The sequence below is a fragment of the Loxodonta africana genome, chromosome 3, assembly GCF_030014295.1.
Source record: "Loxodonta africana isolate mLoxAfr1 chromosome 3, mLoxAfr1.hap2, whole genome shotgun sequence".
NCBI lineage: Eukaryota > Metazoa > Chordata > Mammalia > Proboscidea > Elephantidae > Loxodonta > Loxodonta africana.
The window spans coordinates 10,619,098-10,644,519 of NC_087344.1; the positions used below are offsets into that span (position 1 = coordinate 10,619,098).

General features: G+C 38.7%; 1 protein-coding gene across 21 annotated transcripts in view; it reads right to left on the minus strand.

The window, feature by feature from the left end:
- Positions 1–25,422, minus strand: part of LOC111748359 (uncharacterized) — a 138,057-nt gene that overhangs the window by 73,903 nt on the left and 38,732 nt on the right. For 20 of the 21 annotated variants that reach the window (XR_010321188.1, XR_010321189.1, XR_010321185.1 and 17 more), the window contains 3 exons: positions 19,196–19,303; positions 5,019–5,126; positions 22–135 (listed from right to left, as the gene is read on the minus strand). Coding sequence is in view for 5 of the 21 variants with exons in the window: in XM_064280440.1 (XP_064136510.1) it covers positions 22–135; positions 5,019–5,126; positions 19,196–19,303 (330 nt within the window). In the remaining 16 variants the exon portion in view is untranslated. Of the gene's footprint in view, positions 1–21; positions 136–5,018; positions 6,506–19,195; positions 19,308–25,422 lie in introns of those variants that run through there. The other variant, XR_002784121.2, reaches the window with a different exon arrangement.

Below are 25,422 nucleotides of genomic sequence, written 5' to 3' on the forward strand. Positions count from 1 at the left end.
AAATTCAGCTGAGATACTTACCCGTAGTATCCCCATTGGCTTCCAGGGGAGGCTGGCTGGTCACAAGGGCGGAATGTGTCTTCACCTCTGGAGTACCAGTAAAGACTGTAAAATCCATGGGAGCAGAGGTCAGAGCTGTGAGATGAGACAGACAGGGCCTTGTCATTGAAATTGAAAGAAAAGAGACATTTTGGGGACTTTCAATCATCATGTTGACACTCAGAATCTATCATGAACTGGTTTATGTTTATTTTGCCATTTACTATTTATTTCCAAAGTTTTAATCAAATAAGCGAAGAAACAAAAATAGAAAAATTAATGATTTTCCATGGAAGTTAACTGACTTTCATAGGTGAGACTATAGACAGAAGAAAAGTAGAGCTGGCATTTTCAAGTGGTTTCTGCACTAAAAATACGAGGACCATTATAAAAACAAAGAAATGCATATATACTTGTGACATTTATTGCTACATGTCCCCAAGACACAAAATTCTGTTACAACTGTTGTTGTAGTTAGATGTCTTTGAGTTGGTTCTGACTCATAGCGACCTTACATACCATAGAACAAAAGACTGCCTGGCTCTGCACCATCTTTACAATCATTCTTATGCTTCAGCCCATTGTTGCAGCCACTGTGTCAGTCCATCTCCTTGAGGATCTTCCTCTTTTCCGCTGACCCTATGCTTTGCCAAGTGTGATGTCTTTCTCCAGGGATTGGTCCCTTTTGACAACGTGTCCAAAGTATGTAAGATGCAGTCTCACCATCCTTGCTTCCAAACAGCATTCTGGTTGTACTCCTTCCAAGACAGATTTGTTCATTCTGTTGGCAGTCCATAGTTTATTTAATATTCTTTGCCAACACCACAGTTCAAAGGCATCAATTCTTCTTCTGTCTTCCTTATTCATTGTCCAGCTTTCACATGCATGTGATGATATTGAAAATACCATTGGCTTGAGTCAAGTGCACCTTAGTCTTCAAGGTAACATCTTTGCTTTTCAACCCTTTAAAGAGGTCGTTTGAAGCAGATTTGCCCAATGCAACGCGTCTTTTGATTTCTTGACTGCTGCTTCCATGGGTGTTGATTGTAGATACAAGTAAAATGAAATCCTTGACAATTCCAATCTTTTCTCCGTTTATCATGATGTCGCTTATTTGTCCAGTTGTGAGAATTTTTGTTTTCATTATGTGGAGGTGTAATCCATTCTGAGGGCTGTGGTATTTGATCTCTGCCAGTAAGAGCTTCAAGTCCTCCACTTTCAGCAAGCAAGGTTACATCATCTGCATATTGCAAGTTGTTAATAAGTCTTCCTCCAATACTGATGCCTGGTTCTTCTTCATAGAGTCCAGTTTCTCTGATTATTTGCTCAGCATACAGATGGAATAGGTATGGTCAAAGGATACAACCCTGAGAGAACGCCATTATGTTTTTCATTCTAAATTAATAGCTGATGTAAAATCAAAACATGCATCTGACCTAGAGTAAAAGGTCTGAACTAATGCTGAGGTTCAGTGTAAATTTTCACACAGATTCAAGTATCTTTGCTTAGAAGTCCACCTTATCACTAAGGAAATGATTTTCTTTGTGGTCATGCTAAGTATGTGGTTATTACGTGTCTTGGGGTCTGTAGCTGAAACAACCTCAAAACTCTTTTGGACCTCCCCAGGAAATCTTTGATCTCTGGGCAAGGTAACATTTAAGCACCTGTTCCTAACAATATATGTCCTGCCATTATTTTGTGATCCGTCAAGAGACCCCCTTTGCAACCACATACCTTGCAATTATGTCTTTTAGCTAATCTATGTATTCCAGCTGTATTAATGTAACGAATAATGTGAAAAATCACACTCTTTTTTGTCCTGCCTTGGACTGACATCAATCACTGTAAGCCAGTCAGAGTATTGTGCTTTGTAGTTCTTCTTATGGCACTATAAGTATGCGTGATTTGCACCCGTTTCCTTGGATCTGTGAGCTTCAGACTCTGAGGTTTTCACGATCCCCATTCCAATGATATTTTGGCATCAATTAATCTCTTTGACTTTACTTTAATGGAGTTGAAGAGTCTTTTCTCTACAACACATTACAGGCTTCTACTGGATGCTTTCATTAGGCATGGATGTTATCAGCAATATTTGGCAAAATGAAATCTATTACTGTGAAATAGTCATTATGTTTCATTTCTTTCAGTCAATATTAAGTGTTTTCTGAACATCATGATTTCAGTGAAAAGCTAAAAGCTAGTACGAAATGAAAATCAGCCAGACAAATAACCCTCTTACGCGTCATAAAAAAAAAAACAAAACAAAACCAGGTGGTCATTAGATGCCCTTTGTGTTTCATAACTGCCAAACATCCAGCTTCTCATTACTCTTTTATGCTCAGAGGCACTCCATGAGCAGGTTGTCCTCATGCTCCATAGAATAAAAATCAAATGATATCCTCCATGAGGTGACTCCAATGAGATGTGTTTGCGTGTGGATTTGTACACACCATTAGAAGAATTCCATGGGCAGAGGAGAGCAAATGGAGAAAATCAGAGAGGGTCAGGGAGTCAGTGGAGATGCAGAGAATGAAAAAGGATGCATAAAATGTCTGAATCGTGCAAGAGGTAAGTTAGTCACAGGCCAAGACAGAGCAACCCAGAGTAGTTTTCCCGTGGGTTTCCAGGGGAGGTTGGCTGGTCACAAAGACAGAACGCGTCCTAACCTCTGGAGTACGAGTAAAGACTGTAAAATCCATGGGAGCAGAGGGCAGAGCTGTGAGATGAGACAGACAGGGACTTGTCATTGGAACTGAAAGAAAACAGACATTTGTGGAACTTTCAATTATCATGTTAACCCTCAGAATCTATCATGAGCTGTGTCATGTTTATTTTGCCATTTACTATTTATTTCAAGGGTTTGAAATAAGTAAGCAAAGGAAGAAAAATTAATGATTTTCCATAGAAGTTAACCGACTCTCAAAGGTGAGAATGCAAGAGGAGAAACAAAGAACTGGCATTTTCAAGTGGTCTCTGCACTAAATATATGAGAACCAGTATAAAAAGAAAGGAATGCACAAATACTTAATGACATTGATGGCTACGTGTCCCCAAGACACAAAATTCTGTTACAACTACAGGATTTGTTAGTGAAAATGTCACCTACTTGTGTGTTGCCTTAAAAGCCAAAGAAAACATGAGGAGTTAAACTCACGTTAAAATACATTGCTTAGGTAAATACTAGGTATCTTTTAAAAAAGAAGGCAAAGAAATTATTTAAAAATAGGAGAAGTAAGAAATCTTTGAGGCTCTTAGTATCATCCTGGCATGAAACTCTGCGCTTCTTAAAGCTACTTATTCTACATGTTGTGTTCAGAGAAATTGTCAATATGCCTTAAAGGTGCCAACAATCTGATTGAACCAGACCAGTATCCTCTGGGCTTCTTCTCCACCTGCTTTCTCACTCTCCATGCGTTGACACTGTCACCCATCTGTCAGTCTGTCATACTGTGGTGGCTTTCCTGTTGCTATGGTGCTGGAAGCTATGTCACCCAAAACAGGTATTTCAAATACAAGAAGGGTCAGGCATGGTGAACAGCCCGTAGCAGAGCACCCAGACTAAGGCTGACTAGAAAGAACGGGTTAATGATCTTCTTCTGAGATTTAACCAGTTAAAACCTTAAGGATCGCAACAGAATATTGTCCGATAGAGCACAGGAACATGAGATCTCTAGGCTGGAAGGAATTACAATGGGCGCTGATTGTGGATCCAAGTAAAATGAAATTCTTGACAACGTCAATCTTTTCTCTGTTCATCATGATGTTCCTTATTTGTCCAGTTGTGAGGGTTTTTCTTGTCTTTATGTTGAGGTGTAAACCATACTGAAGGCTGTGGTCTTTGATCTTCATCAGTAAGAGCTTCAGATCCTCTTCACTTTCAGCAAGCAAGGTTGTGTCATCTGCATATCGAAGGTTGTTAATGAGTCTTTCACCAATCCTGATTCTTCATATAGTCCAGCTTCTCGGATTATTTGTTCAGCATACAGATCGAGTAAGTGTGGTGAAAGGATACAACCTTGTTCCACACCTGTCCTGACCTTAAACCACAAAGTATCCCTTGGTCCTGTTCAAATGACTGCATCTTGTTCTATGTACAAGTTCCTCACGAGCACAATTATTCCAAATATGATAAAAACATGCTAAACCCTTCATTCTCCAGATGTCCCATTTCTATGAACTATGAATGCCAGCTATAGAAGAAGGAAAAAGAGTGACTCTTACGTTGCCTAACTCAAAGGTTCAAGTTAATTAGATTATAATGTGCACACTTTGAGTTAGACAATATTTTTCATAAAAATTATATGCTATGGAGACATCTATTAAAAATCTAAAGCGATCATTTCAGTGCAAAATCCCTGAGACAACTTCATTGTTTTTCATACTAAATTAACGTCCCAGGCTTCTAGTGGATGCTTTCATTAGGCATGGATGTTATCAGGAAAATTTGGCAAAATAAAACGTCACTGTGAAATATTCATTAAGTTCAACTTCTGTCAGTCAATATTAGATGTTTTCTAAACTTTATGATTTTAGTGAGAAGCTAAAAGCTAAGTGAGAAACTAAAAATCCCTGGACAAACCCCCTTCTTACGTGCCATAAAAAAATACATGAGCATTAATGTCTTTTGTATTTCATAACTGCCAAACAACTGACTCTTCTTTTATTTTTTTATGCTCAGAGGCACTCCGTTAGAAGGTTGTCTTAGTGCTCCATAGAATGAAAAACAAAAATCTATACTAACTTAAATACACATCCTTCATGAAGCAATGCCAATAAAATGTGTTTATGTGTGGATTTGTATTCACCATTAGAAGAATTCCAGAGTCAGTGGGGGCAAATGAAGAAAATGAGAGAGGGTCAGGAAGTCACTGGAGATGCTGAGACAGAAAAGGGGTACACAAAAGGCTTCCACAGCACAAGAGGTAAATAGTCACAGGCCAAGGCAGAGCAACCTTGAGAAATTCAAATGAGATGCTTACCGGTAATTTCCTCATTGACTTTCATGGGACATTGGCAGTTCACAGTGAAGGAATGAGGCTTTGATTCTTGATAAACGAGTCTGAAATCCTTCGGAGCAGAGGTTGGGGCTGTGAGAAGAGACAGAGAGAAGGTCTTGTGGTTGAAATTGACATTTGTGGGACTTTTAATCATGGTGTTAACACTCAGAATCTATCATGAAGTATATTCGATTTCACCATTTGCAATTTATTTCAAGGGTTTGAATTAAATAACAAAAGAAAACAAAAACAAAGAGAAAAATTAATGACTTACTATGGAAATTAAGTGACTCCCAAACATGAGAACACAGAGAGGAGAAAAGAGGAACTGGCATTTTCAGCTGACCTCTACCCTAAACATATGAGGACCATTATGAAAAACAAAGGGATATATACGTATTTAGTGAGGTTCATGCCTACATGTCTCCAAGAGACAAAATTCTGTTAGGATTTATAAGTGAAAATGTCGCCTAATTGTGTATTGCCTTAAAAACCAAACAGTACATAAGGCATTAAACTCAGGTTAAAACATCTTGCTTAGGTAAATACTGGGTGTTTTTTAAAGAATAAGTCAAAGTAATGTTTAAAATTAGGAAAGGTAAGTAATCTATGAGAGTCTTAGTGTCACCCTGGCATGAAATCCTGTCCATCCTTCTTAAAGCAATTTAACCACATTTGTGTTCAGTGAAATTTTAAATGTACTTAAGGATTCAGCAAACTTACTGAACCAGTTCAGCATCTTCCAGGCTTCTTTGCCACCTGCTTCCTCACTGTCTATGTGACACCATCACCCATATGTCAGTTTATCATACTGTGGTGGCTTGCATGCTGCTACGACACTGGAAGCTATGCCATTGGTATTTCAAATAAGAGAAGGGTCATCCACGGTGGACAGGTTTCAGCAGAGCACCCAGACTAAGACTGACTAGCAAGAACAGCTTAGTGATATACTTCTTTAAAAATTATCCAGTGAAAACCCAGAGTCATAACAGTATATCGTCCTACAGTGTGCTGGGAGATTAGTGCCTAGGTTGGAATATACTACACAATGGCTGCAACAATGCCCTCAAATACCAATGATCATGAAGGTGGTTCAGGATCAGGCAACGTTTCTTTCCCTAGTATATGGGGTTGCCGTGAGTCAGAGCCAACTGGAGGACAACTAAGAGCAATAGGATTTGGCATGCAGTTAGGGATCCTTCTAGGTAGTTCACAATGCTCCAAATCTATTATCCATAATTTCTTTTAGTTATACTTAGCTTGGCAAAGGCACCTTCAGAACATATGTAGATTCTATGGTTGGGTTCTGGAAGCACTTTCTTATCTCCATGTAGAAATGCTTGTGTATCACACGGTAGGCAGAACTTAGTCCTCTTTCTGAATTCATCTTTTCTCACACCACACTTTTTGTCTCTTCTGTTGGTGCATTGTGCAGACACTAAGCATTACCAACACTCTAGTTTCAGTTTCTATTTTGAATGGAGATCCACACATAGGGCCAAAAAGAGGAGATGACCAATCATTCCCATTTATCAGAATCATTTCATTTTCAAATTCTTGGTTCTCAAATCCATTAGGATTCCAGTCTAACAAAAGTGTAAAGTAATTGTAATATCCTTAGAATGCACGTAAGACATTAAACTTTTCCAAAACACCAAGAAGGAGAATGAAAAGGAGGAGAAATAGAAGGGGGAGAAAAACACAGAGAACAAGAAAAAAGGAGGAGAAGGGGGAGGAAGAGAGGACTAAGCAGCAGCAAACAATCCTAGGTCAAGTGCAGTTGATCCCTGAATAAAGGCACAGCAAATTTACAGGTTAATGGACTTCCTGAATACCCTAGATCAGGGACCTTCTTACAAGAAATGCAAATTAGAAATAGCATGGTAACAGAGCTGAAAGAAGAGTTAGTCTTGTAAAGAGCTAATTAAAGATATTTTCTAGGCCAGGTAGGAAGGTAAGATATAGCAAAAATTTACTTAGATTAATAAACAGACATGATAAAGATTTTTGAATTTACAGAAATAATTAAAAGAGTTGTCTTTTTAAATAGTCAAAATAGTCTGTTTTCCTATCAATGTAATCCATCATACAAATAAAACAAAAGATAAGAACCACACGATCTTATCAATTGATGCAGAAAAGGCATTTGACAAAGTCCAACACACATTCACCATAAAAACTCTCCGCAAAATAAGAATAGAAGGGAAATTCTTCACAATAATAAAGGGCGTTTATACAAAGCCAACAGCAAACATCATTCTAAACGGAGAGTCTGAAATCATTCCCCTTGGGAATGGAAACCAGACATGGATGCCCTTTATCACCACTCTTTTGCAACATTGTGCTGGAGGTCCTAGCCAGAGTGTTTAGGCTAGATAAAGAAATAAAGGGCATCCAAATTGGTAAGGAAGAAGTAAAGTATCTCTGTTTGCATATGACATGATCTTATACACAGAAAACCCTAAAGAATCTACAAGAAAACTACTGAAACTAATAGAAGAGTTCAGCAGAGGATCAGGATACAAGATAAACATACAAAAATCAGTTGAATTCCTCTGCACCAACAAAGAGAACATCGAAGAGGAAATTACCAAATCAATACCATTTACAGTAGCCCCCAAGAAGATAAAAAACTTAGGAATAAATCAAACCAGAGACGTAAAAGACCTATACAAACAAAACTACAAAACACTACTGCAAGAAACCAAAAGAGACCCACATAAGTGGAAAAACATATACCTTGCTCATGGGTAGGAAGATTCAACATTGGGAAAATGTCTATTCTACCCAAAGTGATTTATAGATACAATCCAATCCTGATCCGAATTCCTATGACATTTTTTAGTGAGAAGGAGAAACAAATCACCAACTTTACATGGAAGGGGAAGAGGTCCCAGATAAATAAAACATTACTGAAAAGGAAGAAGAAAGTGGGAGGCCTCACACCACCTGATTTAGAACCTATTATACCACCACAGTAGTCAAAACAGCATTATGCTGGTACAACAACAGATATATAGACCAATGAACAGAATTGAGAATTCAGACATAAATCTGTCCACATATGACCAGTTGATATTTGACAAAGGCCCAAAGTCTGTCAACCGGGGAAAAGACAGTCTCTTTAACAAATGGTGTTGGCATAACTGGATATCCACCTGCAAAAAAATGAAACAAGACCCATACCTCACACCATGCACAAAAACAAACTCAAAATGAATCAAAGACCTAAATATAAAATCTAAAATGATAAAGATCATGGAAGAAAAAATAGGGACAATGCTAGGAGCCCTACTCTATGGTATCAAAAGTATATAAAACATTACTAACAATGCACAAACACCACAAGAGAAACTAGATAACCGGGAGCTCCGAAAAAGCAAACACTTAGGCTCATCCAAAGACTTCATCAAAAGAGTGAAAAGACTACCTATAGACTGGGAAAAACTTTTTGGCTATGACAATTCTGATCAGCATCTGATCTCTAAAATCTACATGATACTGTAAAAACTCAACAACCCAAAAACAGTTAAGCCAGTTAAAAAATGGTCAAATGATATGAACAGGAACTTCACCAGTGAAGACATTCAGGTGGCTAATAGACACTTGAGGAAATGCTCACAATCATTATCCGTTAGAGAAATGCAAATCAAAACTACAATGAGATTCCATCTCACCCCAACGAGGCTGGCATTAACCCAAAAAACACAAAACAATAAATGTTGGAGAGGTTGTGGAGAGATTAGAACACTTATACACTGCTGGTGGGAATATAAACTGGTATGACCACTTTGGAAATCCATTTGGTGCTTCCTTAAAAAGCTAGAAATAGAACTACCATATAATCCACCAGTCCCACTCCTTGAAATATACCCTAGAGAAATAAGAGCCCTCACACGAATAGATACATGCACACCCATGTTCATTGCAGCACTGTTTACAGTAGCAAAAAGATGAAAGCAACCAAGATGCCCATCAACAGATGAATAGATAAGTAAATTGTTCTAGTCACATAATGGAATACTCTGCAATGATTAAGAACAACAAAACAGTGAAACATCTCATAAGACAAAGAAATCTGGAATGCATTATGCTGAGTGAAATTGGTCAGTTGCAAAAGGACAAATATTGTATGAGACCACTATTATAAGAACTCAGGAAAAAGTTTAAACAAAGAAGAAAATATTCTTTGATGGTTACAATGGTGGGGAGGGAAGGAGAGGGGTATTCACTTTTTTTTTTTTTTTTAGACAGGAATTATTTTAGGTGGAGGGAAAGAGAACACACAATTCAGGAGATATCAGCGCAACTGGACTAAACCAAAAGCAAAGATGTTTCCTAAATACAACCAAATGCTTCAAAGGCCAGTGTAGCAGGGACAGGGCTCTGGGGACCACGGTTTCAGGGGACATGTAGGTCAATTAGCATAACAAAATATATTAAGAAAAGGTTTTGCTTTCCACTTTGGTGAGTGGTGTCTGGGGTCTTAAAAGCTAGCTAGCGGCCATCTAAGATGCATCAATGAGTGTTAACCCACCTGGAGTAAAGGAGAAAGAAGAACACCAAAGTCCGAAGGTAAATATGAGCGCAAGAGATAGAAAGGGCTACATGATCCAGAGAGTCCATCAGCCTGAGATGGGAAGAATTAGATGGTGCCTGGCTACCACTGATGAGTGCCCTGACAAGGAACACAACGGAGAATCCCTGATGGATCGGGAAAACAGTGAGATGCAGACCTCAGATTCTCATAAAAAGGCCAGACTTAACAGTCTGACAGACTGGAGGGACCCCAGAGATCATGGCCCCTGGACCTTCTGTTAGCTCCAGACTGGAACCATTCCAAAAGCCAACTCTTCAGACAGGGATTGGACTGGACTATAAAATAGAAAATGATACTGGTAAGAAGTGAGCTTCTTGGCTCAAGTAGACACATGAGACTATATGTGGGCAGCTCCTGTCTGGAGGGGAGATGAGAAGGCAGAGGGGGAGAGGAGATGGTTGAATGGACACCGGAATACAAGGTGGAGAGGAGGAGTGTGTTCTCACATTAGGGGGAGAGTAGCTAGGGTTACATAGCAAGGTGTGTATAAGTTTTTGTATGAGAGATTGACTTGATTTGTAAACTTTCACTTAAAGCACAATAAATTTAAAAAAATAGTTTTCTCTTAATTGTGCTAAACTCAAACTGATGTTTATTTAAGAAATGATCAAATGGAGATGATTAGATTGCTTCACTGAATCTGTTATCATATTTAAAAAGATAAAATAACTCTTCACGCTTGTTGTTGTTGTTAGGTGCCTTCAAGTCGGTACCAACTTAAAGAGACCCTATGTACAAAAGAACGAAAGGATACTTGGTCCTGCAAAATCCTCACAACTGGTGCTACGTTTGAGCCCATTTTTGCAGCCACTGTGTCAGTTCATCTCTTTGAGAGTCTTCCTCCTTTTCATTGATCTCTGCTTTAACAAGCGTGATATACTTCTCCAGGGATGGGTCCCTCCTGATAACATGTCCAAAGTATGTGAGATGAACTCTCATCATCATTGCTTCTAAGGAGCATTTTGGCCATACTTTGTAATCCACCAGGCACTCCTTGGAAACCCTTTGAGGCAGTTCTACCTTGTCCTGTAGGGTCTCTATGAGTTGGAATCAACTCGACGGCAAAGGGTTTGATTTGGGTTTTGGTTTCTTCCAACACATATTTGTTTGTTCTTCCGGCAGTCCACGGTAATCTCAGTGTCCTTCACCAGCACCATAATTCAAAGGCATAAATTCTTCTTCAGTCCTTATTCATTGTCTATCTTTCACATGCATACGAGGCGAGTGAAAATACCACAGCTTGCATAGCTGCACCTTAGTTCTCAAAGTGACATCTTTCCTTTTCAACACCTTAAAGAAGTCTTTCGCAGCAGATTTGGCCAATGCCATATGCCGTTTGGTTTCTTCACTGCTACTTCCGTGGGCATCAATTGTGGATGCAAGTAAAATACAATTCTTGACAACTTCAATATTTTCTCAAAACATTGAAGAGCTGCTCATTAAAAAAACCACAAAACAACAACCTACTTCAGGTGTTATGCAAGTTTCTTTTCCTTAAGCCATGTGAATGTTAGTGAATACAGAGGCTCTTATTGGAATTAATATCTTAAATGTTTTTATCATATGAACCACATGCTATTTCCTAATATTTGGAAAAAATGTGGCCTTAATGACTTCAGTAATCCCTACCAAACGGAGAAAAATGTCTATCATCCGCTCTTCTCCAATCTCTAGAAGGGTGTCTGGAGCAATCTGTTAGAGACATACATTTGATCACGATACTTCTTGGTTTAAACGTCTTCAGTGACCATCCATCATCTTTGAATGAAAGGTAAATAAATATATAATAAAGAAATACCAGACCTTCCATGATTTAGGCACTACTTTCTTTTACAGTGTCATTTCACCTTGTTATCTCATGAAGGCTGTGCTCCAGACACTTCAACTATTTGTAAGCATCTCCTGAGCACATCATCTCTGTGATACCAGCTTGTGTGTTTTTATACATCCTGTTCCTGCCCTTTGGAAGGCCCTGGAATGGGTAACTGATCAGCCTCCCAGGTCACAGCTCAAACATCACATCCTCTATGAGACCTTCTCTCATTTCTCCAGACAGAGTTAGGTCATTTGATTTAGTTGCTCTGATTTCAATTTCTCCAAAATCCTGGGATGGAACTGCTCATGTTCCTTGAGGTATTCTTTTTTTTTAATGTTTTCCTTCTTCACTGTATTATAATATTTTCAAAGGTGCAGCCCGTATTCTATTTTTCTTTTATACCAAGTGCTGATCCCAGTGCCTCACAACTGAAATTGAACATCACTGAAAATCTCTAATTACTATCTCACTCCACTGGACAAAGCACTGCCTACTGGTTTCTCTGGCCAGAACATAATTTTTTCTACACGAGTTCTTCATTAAGGGCATGAATGAAGCATATCATCCACAGCCTGGAAGATTTCCAGCCATGGAAGATGTAGTAGACATCCGTGACTTGGATTGCCCAGCATTCCACTCTTTTTCCTTCTTTTAGAGAAGCACTCGGCTTGTCCTTTTGGAGAACAATCTCCACTCAGTTTCATGGGAGCTGGATTGGAACATCAATTAGGAATTTGGTGGTGTTTGCTCTACTCTCTCTTAGGTTGTGTACCACCTGACTCAAGAAGTGTCAATTAGATTCCCTCTCCTGGGAAGCTGTATCTTGATTCAAGACAGGAATTGCAATAGCAGCACCTTAGAGAATCACTCCAATAGTTCCTGATCTCTAGATCCTTGGGGTAACGCTGGGTTACTGTCCCTGTCTATGGTCCAGATAAGGAATTTTTTATTTCTTTAAGCTGTCCATTGTCCTTCCATTTATTTTTTGTGTTACTTAAGTTTACCAGGGTAAATTGAAAGGTTTATCAAATGGACAGAATGAAATGTTTTATTTCAAGAATCTGCCAGTCATTGTTCTTTTTATCATGAGCAATTTCAGCAAAAGGGAATAGCAATGTAGCACCCATACAGTCTTTACATTATTTTAAAGAATTAGGAGCAAACCCTGCAAGTTATCCCTTTTAAGACCCATGGGACATAGGTATCCCACCCAATTTTTATGCCTCTGGGTTTCTTTGGAAAGGTATAGTATGATTTTAACACAATTACCCTCAATCAAGGAATATTTTGAAATGCATGAAACTCAAAAATCCTGAGTGGGAGCCTCATTTTTGTGTAGATTGAGTGTTGTCTTAGGTGATGCCTCTTGGATGTATGAATTTGCTAAATTTTTGAAAGATTTGCCTCTTTTTTTGTGAGATAAGCCTCCTTACTGTTTTTAGTTACTATGTTCTTGTGAGAATATACTTATCCTGAGACTAAGCTATTGCCAGTCTTCGTACAATCATAGTGGCCATTTTCTCCTTTATGCCGTTCATCGTTTCCAGGTGTTACTGGTTCCCTTTATTTTCTAGCTTCTGAGCAGTAAACACTGCCTTTCCAATAAGGAATAACACATTGAAGCAGTACTTGTCAAGAGATTCGAACTCCTATAAGTTATTCCTACCCTGCATTCAAGCTTAGGGCCCAATCATTGCATCCATGTGTGGCAGGTGGACTCGACCACTGTGAGCTGTTGTGCAGTATTCTAGGGCAGCTGTTTCTGCTTCTTATCTGTTAGTACTGTTTCTGTTATAATGCAAATACACAGTAGTGGTAATTTTCCTGAAATTCAAATTCCTTTTTTTTTAGTTTTATTTATTTTCCATCTAAGTACTGCTTATGCAGTAATGAAGAAAGCATTGTATTGGTAATTTTTCTGAGATAAAAAATCCCTTGGCTTTACTTATATGGGCTGTAATTACTGGTTATGCAGTAGGGAAGAATGCATTGTACCATGTTTTGAAAAGTTTCATGAAAAATAAGAAAAAGTGTAAGAAGAAGGATCCCACATATCTGTCAGTTTGTTGTATTGCAGTGGCTTACATGTTACTGTGATACTGGAAGCTATACCACCGATATTTCAAAAACCAGTAGGGTCACCCTTAGTGGACAAGCTTCAACTGAGCTTCCAGACTAAGATAGACTAAGAAGAATAATCTGGCAGTCTCTTCTGAAAACAATTGACCAGTGAAAACCTTAAGAATAGCAGCATAGCATTGTCTCGTATACTGCCAGACTATGAGCCCCTCAGGTTGGAAGGCACTCAAAATATGATGGGGGAAGAGCTGCCTCCTCAAAGTAGAGTTGACCTTAGTGATGTGGATGGAGTCCAGTTTCCAGACCTCTATTTGCAGAGGTAACACGACTGAAAATGGAAGTAACAGCTTCAAACATCCATTAATATTGGGAACATAGGATGTATGAAATGTGAATCAAGGAAAATTGGAAGTCATCAAATGAAATGCATTGCATAAAGACTGATATTCTAGGCATTAGTGAACTGAAATCAACTGGTATTCACCATTTTGAATCAGACAATCGTATGTCTACTATGCTGGGATGAAAAATCGGAGAGGAATGGCATTACATTCATTGTCAAACGAATATTTAAAGATCTATCCTGAAGTACAATATTTTTGGTGATTGGATAATACTCATACTCTTACAGGTAAGAGCAGTTAACACAATTATTATTCAAATTTACGCACCAACCCTTAACACCAAAAATGAAGACACTGAAGATTTGTACTAACTTATTATGCAGTCTGAAACTGATCAAACAGGCAATCAGATGAATTAATAATGACTGGTGATTGGAATGCAAAATTTGGAAACAAAGAAGAAGGATCAGCAGTTGGAAAAAATGGTGTTGGTGGTAGAAATGACACCAGAGATCACATAATAGGATTTCGCAAGACTTACAATTTCTTCATTGCTAATACCTTTTTTCAACAATATAAATGGCAACTGTACGCATGGACCTCTCCAGATGGGAAACACAGGAATCAAATTGACATCTGTGGAAAAGCTAAATATCATTAGTCAGAAAAAGGCCAGGTGCCGATGGTGGAACAGACCATCAATTGCTCCTATGCAAGTTCAAGTTGAAGCTGAAGAAGATTTGAGCAAGTCCACAAGAGTCAAAATACAAACTTGAGTATACCCAACCTGAATTTAGAGACCACTGAAGAATAGATTTGACATGTGGAGCACCAACGACTGAAGAGTTGTGGAATGACATCAAGGACATCATACATGAAGAAAGCAAGAGATCATTAAGAGAAAAAAGAAAGAAAAAACCAAAATGGATGTCAGAAGAGACTTTGAAACTTGCTATTGAATGTACAGTAGCTAAAGCAAAAGGAAGAAATGATGAAAGAAAAGGGTGCCTCAAGAAGACAAAGTAAAGTATTATAATGACACGTGCAAAGAACTGGAATTAGAAAGCCAAAAGGGAAGAACACACTCGACATTTCTCAAGCCAAAGGACTGAAGAATGGTTCAAGCCTCTTGTTGCAATATTGAAGGATTCTATGGCGAAAATATTGAAAGATGCAGGAAGCATCAAAAGAAGATGGAAGGGATACACAGAATCACCATACCAAAAAGAATTGGTTGATGTTTAACCAATTTCAGGAGGTAGCATATGATCAGGACCCAATGGTACTGAAGGAAAAAGCCCCAGCTGCACTGAAGGCATTGGCGAAAAACAAGGCTGCAGGAGTCGATGCAATACCAATTGTGTTGTTTCAACAAACGGATGCAGCACTTTAAATACCCACTCATCTATGTCATGAAATTTAGAAGACAACTACCTGGCTTACTGACTGGTAGAGATCCATATTTGTGTCCATTCCAAAGAAAGGTGATTCAGCAAAATGCAGAAATTAATCAAAAATATCATTAATGTCACATGCAAGTAAAATTTTGCTGAAGAGAATTCAAAAGCAGTTGCAGCAGTACACCAACAGGGAACTGCCAAAATTCAAGCCAGATTCAGAAGAGGACGCGGAAACAGAGATACCATTGCTGATGTCCAGTGGATCATGGTTGAAAGCAGAGAATACCAGGAAGATGTTTACCTGCGTTTTGTCAACTATAAAGGCATTACACTGTGTCAATCGTAACAAATTATGGATAACTTTGTGCTCATGAAGAACCTGTACATAGATCAAGAGTTAGTTGTTCAAATAAAACTAGAGTATACTAACCCAGTGGTTTAAAATCAGGAAAGGTGTCAGGGTTGTATCCTTTTATCATACTTATTCCATCTGTATTCTGGGAAAATAATCCAAGTAGCTGGACTATATGAAGAAGAAAGCAGCATCAAGATTGGAGGAAGACTCATTAACAACCTGAGATATGCAGATGATACCACTTTTTTGGAAACCCTGGTGGCGTGGTGGTTAAGTGCTATGGCTGCTAACGGAAGGGTTGGCAGTTCGAATCCTCCAGGTGCTCCTTGGAAACTCTATGGGGCAGTTCTACTCTGTTCTATAGGGTCGCTATGAGTCAGAATTGACTCAACGGCAATGGGTACCACTTTTTTTGCTGAAAGCAAGGAGGACTTAAAGCACTTAACTGACAAAGATAGAAGACCACAACTTTCAGTAGGGATTACGCCTCAACATAAAGGAAACAAAAACCCTCATAACTAGACCAATAGGCGACATTACAATAAATGAGAAAACACTGAAGTAGGCAAGGATGTTATTTTATGTGGGTCCACAACAATCAATGTCCAAAAAAGCAGCAATAAGGAAATCAAATGACATATTGCATTATGCAAATCTGCCGCAAAAGACCTTTTTGAAGTGTTAAAAAAAACCCCAGCAAGTGTTCTTCTTTTTTCAAAATGGGCAACTGAGAGCTTAACATAACTAATGCCATGATAAATCTATAAGTTGTTCTTCCTCTGCCTGCCTCCTTCACATACCTCTGTTAATAACTTTGTTCTTTTTTTTAAACTGATGCAAATAACTTTTATTCTGGCTGGACTAACTGTTGCATACAACCCCCACAGGAAAGTTGGAGCCCAGGTATCAGACATGTATGTCTTTAGCCAAATAAAGAATGTCTGGCAGGGGACTACAAAGACACTTGTAACCCTTGTAAGATTCTATATAAGCTCTAATGTAAAACTGCTCTTTGGGACTCCACAGAGACAGCCTGTGTTGCTGCTGGGTCCCCGGTGATGTATGCCATCTCCTTAATAAACTTTCTCACTCTTTCTGACTTGGAGTATGTTTCATTGGCTCGACTGCTCCAGGGCAGGGACCCTAATCAGGTAACAATATCACTTTAAGGGCTAAGGTGCACCTGACCCAAGCCATATATTTTCAATAGCCTCATATGCATGTGAAAGCTGGACAATAAATAAGGAAGATCCAAGAGGAATTGACACCTTTGAAAGATGCTGTTGGCAAAGAATATTGAATATACCAAGGACTGCCAAAACAACGAGCAAACCGTCTTGGAAAAAGTGCATCCAGAGTGCTCCTCAGAAGCAAGGATGGCAGGACTTCATCTCACATGCTTTGGACATGTTATAAGGAGGGACCTGTCCCTGGAGGAGGACATCATGCTTGGTAAAGTAGAGGGTCAGCAAGAAGACAAAGGCCCTCATGGAGAGGGATTGACATAGTGACTGCAACAGTGGGTTCAAGCAAAGCAAAGATTGTGAGGATGGTGTAGAACCAGTTTTTTTTTTTTTGTACATAGGGTGGCTATGAGTCAGAACTGACTCAACAGCACCTAACAGCGACAAGAAGAAGGAGACTAAAATAAAATCTTTGTGTGGTCACTGGCAGGTGACTTAATGTTTTACCTCATGTTTTGCAAATTTTCAATAAATAAATAAAATTTTATCATTGACTCACATTGGCAGGATATATGTCCTCCAGGGGCCTCTGAGAAATCTATGATCCCAGATAATGGCTATCAAAATCCATAACTTACATTAAAAACTCTAAATTGGTTCTCTCATCAACATGCCTTCATAAGTGAAAACACATAGCATCAACAAAAAATTCAAAGGAAAAAATAGTTGGGTCTTTCTAGGGTTGTTTCATTCACTTTTTTTTCCTTCTCACACTGATAAAATCTGCAAACACTTCTGAATTACATCTTGCTTCTCAGCATAACCCAGGGATATCATCCACATGCTCTTTTTTCTGGATTATTATCCGATTTAACAATCACCCTTACTACTAACCACATTTGAAATTAACATCTTTTTTTCAGCAATGGGTCTCACCATTGGTATCCCTATAAGGTAGACAGCTGATGAGATATCAATAGGGTTCATTTGTCAACTCAGGTGTTGGGGTGTACTTTATGTTTACAAAAGAGAAAAATGATTGAATTTGCTTGAGTTAAGAGGAAATTGTTACTCTTCTTTCACTCAGGGAAGACTAAATTTCTTACATTTAACTCCTTTCATCTCCTTTGTAATAAAAAGAAGTGTCTTTGTTCTCCCCCAGCAGGTAACTCATTCAGCTGTTGTCATTCTTCCTAAGAAGCTGTAAACATTGGCTTTGGGGGCAGGATCCTGGGAGGAAGAGTTAATCTATGCAAAGCACTCAAAATAGAAAAACAGGATGTTGAAATTAAATCAGGCCAACTAGAAAGCTTATTACTGGAAGACGTTCCTACAAAAATGTAAAAATACTCAGAATTAACTTGTTAAAAGTTAATGCAGTAACCTGAAATAAAAATTAGAACTGCAGGGCCATGGTACAAATTCTAAGAAGAAGAGAAACTCAACGTACCCCGAGAGAACAGCTTTATTGATACAGATTTTTTTTTAACCTTTTTTCCCTTTAATTTGAAGCTGTGTGGTTTATTTTACCTCAAATATTATAAAACCAATTAAGAACCATGTTAAACCCTGCATTCTCCAGATGTTGCATTTCTGTGGACTATAAATGCCAAGCATAAAAGAAGAAAAAAGAGGGACTCTTACAAGCACCTAACACAACGGTTCAAGTTAATTAGGCTTTAATGTGCACGTTCTCAGTTACACAATATTTGTCATAATACCATTTGTTACGGAGACATCTACTAAAGCTTACAGTGACATTTAAATGCACAATCCCTGAGAGAGAACGCCATTACATTTTTTCGAACTAAATTAACATTACGGGCTTCTAATGGATGCTTTAATTATGTATGAATGTTACCAGCAAAATTTGGCAAAATAAAATGGGTCACTGTGAAATATTCATTAAGTTCCATTTCTGTCAGGCAATACTAAGTGTTTTCTGAACATTATGATTTCAGTGAGAAGCTAAAAGCTAAGAGAGAAACTAAAAACCCCCAGGCAAACCGCCTTCTTACGTGCCATACAAAAATGCGTGGTCATTGGGTGTCTTTCGTAAGTCACAATTGCCAAAGAACCAGCTTCTCTTCCCTCTTTTATCCTCAGAGAGCTCCGTAGAATGAAAAACAAAACTTCTATACTAATTTAAATACACATCCTTCATGAGGCAACTGGAATGACATGTGTCTGGGTGTGGGTTTCTATGTACCATTAGAGGAATTCCACTGCTTGTGTGGGGCAAAAGAAGAAAATTAGAGAGGGTTAGAGAGTAATGGAGACGCTGACACAGGAAAAGGATACACAAAAGGCCTGTGTAGTGCAAGAAGTAAATAGTCTCAGCAAGGGCAGAGCAGGCTAGGAAATTCAGCTTAGATGCTTACTGAAATTTTTCCAATTGGCTTCCAGGGGAGGCTTGCAGCTCACAACGACAGCACGTGGCTTCTCTTTTCGAGAGATGACTGTCAAGTACATGGAAAGAGAGTTCCGGTCTGTGAGATGAGACAGAGAGAAGGCCTTGTCATTGGAATTGAAACAAAACAGACATTTGTGGGACTTTTAACTATGGTGTCGACACTCAGAATCTATCGTGAACTTTATTTTGTTTATTTTGACATTTACAATTTGTTTCAAGAGTTTCAATTAAATACCCGAGTACCCAAATTAAATAAGCAAAGAAAAATTAATGACTTTCCATGGAAATGACTTAGGAGTTAAGGAGCCATTATTCCCTGTCCTTGAATATAAAGAATGTTTAGATTCTGGATCAGTAAGGACTCACAAGGACACATCAACTGGTCCTTGAGGGATAAAAACAATAGCTAGGACAATCTTGAAAAACATTTTTTAGAAAACCTTTCACATAAACAATGACTGAGATAGAGCACAATAAGATCCACATAGTTTCCACTCATATTTTTCACAACAACACAACAAGATTTGTTGGACTAATGAAGACTCTCCTGACTGTCGTTAATGAAATTCGTACCAATGATTATTCGGAAAGACAATTTAAAATGTAGGATCGTGGTGATTTAGCAGTTTTTAGTCCATCTGTGAAAGGATGAATCTTTAAATGAGTTCACCCATTTGTAATGTCAATATATACTGAGGATTTGGTAACATTCTTTGTACTCGTGTAGACATAGCTCTGCCAGCATGCTTGTCCATTTCCTACTTTTGCCTATTTTATAACATCCCCCAGACTTGGGCAGATGCAGCTCGGTCAGCATGCTTGTCTGTTTCCCACTTTTCCCTCTTGAAACATAGATCAAATAAAATCTCTCCTCTTGTTTTACTATACCTTTGTGGTGATTTTACCCTAGGACAATTAAATGGTATCGTCTCGGCAGGATCTTTCTGAAGCCCAGAATCCGGTCAAGTCAAGGAGACTTTGACTGTGGAACAGAAGCTGGCAAAGAAAGGTCCTGTCTTCTGGACCCCACACATTCACACTCCACATCCCTTTGACACAGACACAAGTCCTTTCAGGAAATGAGCCTTTGTTTATTCTTTCTTGTTCTTTTTCTCATGTTTTAAGTTTTCTTTGCCATATTGTTTGAAAACTGGTTGTCTGATTAAGGAGAATCCTTCTTAGATTTTTGTTCGATAGTTTGATTAAGACTGCCATCTACTGTTTTGGTGAACTGTCACTAATCATAAGCCCAAAATAGAGAGGGCAGGGCAGGATCAGGCCTCCTTGGTCCCCAACATCTGAGGTCTTATAGCTTCAGGAACGCTTTTGAAAGACCTCTCCCAACAGGATAAGGACCTTCTTAAGGCAAAACAAAATTACCATCTTACTATAACAGACAATCAATTGCTCATATGCAAGTTCAAGTTGAAGCTGAAGAAAATTAGAGCAATTCCATGAGGGCCAAAGTACAACCCTGAGCACATCCCACCTGAATTTAGAGACCCTGTCAAAAATAGATTTGACATATTGAACACTAATGACTGAAGACCAGCTGAGTTCTGGAATGACATCAAGGGCATCATACACGAAGAAAGCAAGCAGTCATTAAAAAGACAGGAAAGAAAGAAAGAACAAATACAGATGTCAGAAGAGACTCTGAAACTTCCTCTTGAATGTTGAGTAGCTAAACAGGGCCTAAGAAATGATCAAGTAAAAGAGCCGAACAGAAGATTTCAAAGGGCGACTTGAAAAGACATGATAAAGTTTTATAATGACATGTGCAAACACCTGGAGTTAGAAAACCAAAAGGGAAGAACAAGCTCCACATTTCTCAAGCTGAAAGAACTGAAGATTTCTTTTATAGTTGAAATTTTGAAGAATTCTATAGGCAAAATACTGAACGATGCAGGAACCATCAAAGGAAGATGGAAGGAATACATAAAGTCACTGAACCAAGAAGAATTGGTCGACCTTCAGTCATTTCAGGAAGTAGCATATAACCTAGAACCAATGGCGCTGAAGGAAGAAATCCAAGCTGTAACGAAGACATTGGCAAAAAACAAGGCTACAGGAGTTGACGAAATACCAACTGAGATGTTTCAACAGATGGATGTAACTCTAGATGTACTCACTCTTCTAGAGCTACCTGGCCAACCGACTGGAAGGGATCCATATTTATGCCTATTCCAAAGAAAGGTGATCCAACAAAATCTGCAAATTATCCAACAATATCATTAATATCACACACAAGTAAAATTTTACTGAAGATCATTCAAAAGCATTCAGCAGTACATTGACAGGGAACTGCCAGAAATTCAAGCCAGATTCAGAAGAGGACTTGGAACCAGGGATATCATTGCTGATGTCAGAAGGATCCTTACTGAAAGCAGAGAATATCAGAAAGATGTTTACCTGTATTTTATTGACTATCCAAAGGCATTCTACTCTGTGCATCATAACAAATTACGGATGACATTACGAAAAATGGGAATTCCAGAACACTTAATTGTGCTCATGAGGAACCTGTGCACAGATCAGGAGATAATCATTGGAACAAAACAAGGGAATACTGCATGGTTTAAAGTGAGAAAAGGTGTGCGTCGGGGTTGTATCCTTTCACCATGCTTATTCAATCTGTAAGAGGAGAAAATTTTCCAAGAACCTGGACGATATTAAGAACAATAAGGAATCAGGATTGGAGGAAGATTCATTTACAACCTGTATTATGCAGATGACACAACCTTGCCTGCTAAAAGTGAAAAGGACTTGAAGCACTTACTGATGAAGATCAAAGACCACAGCCTTCAGTATGGATTACACCTCAACAGAAAAAAAAAAAAAAAAATCCTCACAACTGGACCGATACGCAACATCACGTTAAACAGAGAAAATATTGAAGTTGTCAAGGACTTCATTTTACTTGGATCCACAATTAACACGCAGGGAAGTGACAGTCAAGAAATCAATCAGTGAATTACACTGGGCAAATCTGGTCAAAAGACCTCTTTAAAAAGTTAAAAAGCAAAGATGTCACTTTAAGGACTAAGGTGTGCCTGACCCAAACCAAGGTGTTTTCAATCGACTGATATGCATGCGAGAGCTGGACAATGAGTAAGGAAAACCAAAGAAGAATTGATGCCTTTGAGTTATGGTGTTGGTGAAGAATGTTGAATATACCATGAACTGCCAAAAGAACAAACAAATCTGTCTTGGAAGAAGTACAGCCAGAATGTTCCTTAGAACAAGAATGATGAGACTGCGTCTCACATATTTTGGACATGTTATCAGGAAGGACCAGTCCATGGAGGAGGATACCATGCTTGGTAAAGTAGAGGGTTAGCGAAAAAGAGGGAGATCCTGAACCAGATGGATTGACATAGTAGCAGTAACAATGCGCTCAAGCATAACAATGATTGTGAGTGTGGTGCAGGACCGGACAGTGTTTCATTGTGTTGTACCTAGCGTCCCTATGAATCAAAACCGACTTGATGGCACCTAACAGCAACAAGAGGCATAGTTATCAGAAATTGGGTAGATCCCAATCATAAAATAAATGTAAACAAGTTCTCTCTATTGCAGAGGAATTCTAGGAAGCCAAAAAAAAAAAAAAGAAATCACAATGAGACACACTTGAAATGTCATGGGAAAATATTTCCACCTCTAGCCAGAGACTTAAGATTATATCCATAGAATCATGGCCACATTAAGTTTTGTCATCTGCAGATAAGTTTTTACTTTGCTGATTTGCTGAAGATGTTTGACCAAAATATCTCAGCAAAAAGGTGGACTATATTGGACTTGTGAAAAGGACTATGACTGGACTTAACCAAGATTTCCAGAACTCTTATACAGAAGCTGATGGGTTCGCAGACCATGGCTGATCCAGAATCACATGGAACAGAAGTTAACTACAAAGGATTGAGTGAACTAAATGATTACTGTGGGTTTTATGTGAGAATATTGCTGTTGTTTTAAAGTTCTGCTTTCTGGATATAAGAAACCATGTTCCTCCTTTCTCCTAAATTAACTAACGGGTTTAAATATTGTACCTCTTGAATTATAAGTTCCTGTTGGTAAATTTATCAAAATTTTAAATATGATAACCAGAGAAATGTCTGAAGTTCAAGTTATGATTTTAAAAAATCGAATGCCATTAGATTTCCTGTTAGTTTCCCAAGGAACAGTTTGTGTCTTAATAGATAAATGTCACTGTGTTTATATCAATATGCAATCTCAGGTTTTTCAGAACATAGTTGCTGCCAAAGAATATTGACTATACCGTGGACTGCCAAAAGAACCAATAAATCAGTCTTGGAAGAAGTGCAACCTGAATGCTGCGTAGAAGCAAGGATGGCAAGATTACATCTCACATACTTTGGGCATGTTATCAGGGGGGATCAGTCCCTGGAGAAAGACATCGTGCATGGTAGAAGCTCAGCAAAAAAGAGGAAGGTCCTCAAGGAGATGAATTGACACTGTAGCTGCAACAATGGGCTCAAACATAACAACGACTGTAAGGGTGGCAAAGGATCGGGCAGTGTTTTCTTCTGTTGTATACAGGGTCGCTGTGAGTTGGAGCATTCTCGACGGCACCTAACAACAACAACAGCAGTGGCTGCCAAGGCAGGTGTAAAGCAATTACTGGTGCTGCTTATACGTAAAAAACACCTCATGAGATTTGTTTCCTTGGTTCAAAGACTTCAGGGCCATGGTTTCGGTGGTTATTTCAGACAACTGTCCTAATATTGTTAGCATTTCTATTCTACCTCCTAGTTCACTGTACGGTGCCTGGGATCTTAAAAATCAGACGGTGCCCAGCTACCATTATTGAACATTTTTGATAGAAGGTTCTATAGCAGGATCATGATCAAAAGGAGGAATGATAAAAGAGTTGTAACTCTCCTGGGATCCAGATTTCTGGCTTTCGTGGAAATTGTGGTAACCCACACAGGCCACTGCCTTTGAGTATCCTTTGGAAACTTGAGCTTTGGGGAAAAAAAAAAAATGTTCCTGAAGCCACTTTTGAGTCAAACAATGGTCTGTATAAACTAGTGAGACTGTTTTACGCTGGGTGTTGTGCCTTTGTGAAATATTCAGTCTGTTTTGGGGAGCTGACTCCAAAGATTTCAAACACTACACAGGCATTTTATACAACACTGTCTTGAAGACTAATTAAACTAATTATTGATTTACCTTAGTCATAGCCCCCAGTCTGATCTTTTTTCTGTGAACACTGAATGCCAAGAATGAAAGAAGAAAAAAGAGTGACTCTTACACATGCTTAACACAATGGTTCAAGTAAATGAGACTATAATGTGCGTATTCTGAGTTTTACAATTTTTTCATAATAATTATATGCAATAGAAACATCTACTAAAAACCTAAAGTGATGATTTAAATTCAAAGCCCCTGACAGAATGCCATTACAGTTCTCATACTAAATTAATGTTACAGGCTTCTAATGGATGCTCTGATTAGGCACGGGTGCCTTAGTTAGGTATGGATGTTATCCGTCATATTTGGCAAAATAAAATCTGCCACTGTGAAATATCCATTAAATTCAATTTCTGTCAGTCAGTATTGCATGTTTTCTGAACCTTATGATTTCAGTGAGAAGGTAAATGCTAGGTAAGAAACTGAAAATTCCCAGACAAACCTCCTTCTAACATGCCATACAAAAAGTCATGGTCATTCAGATGCCCTGGCGAAGGACATCATGCTTGGTAAAGTAGAAGGTCACCAAAAAAGAGCAAGACCCTCTACGAGATGGATTGACACAGTGGCTGCAACACTGGGCTCAAGCATAACAACGATTATGAGTATGGCACAGGACCAGGAAATGTTTCATTCTGTGTGAGCATGAGGTCACTATGAGTTGGAACCAACTCAAAGGGACCTAACAACAGTACAACAGATGTCGTTTGTATTTCATAATTGCTATACAACCAACTTCTCTTTTGCCTTTTATGCACAGAGGCACTCCATTGGAAGGTTGTCCTAATGCTCTATAGACTGAAAAACAAAAGGTCTGTACTAATTTAAACACATATTCTTCCTGAGGGAACTGGAATGGGATGTTTCCATGTGTGGGTTTGTATGCACCATTAGAAGAATTCCAGTGTCAGTTAGGGGGCAAAGGGAGAAAATCAGAGAGGGTCAGGGAGGCAATGGCGATGCTGAGACACAAAGGGGATG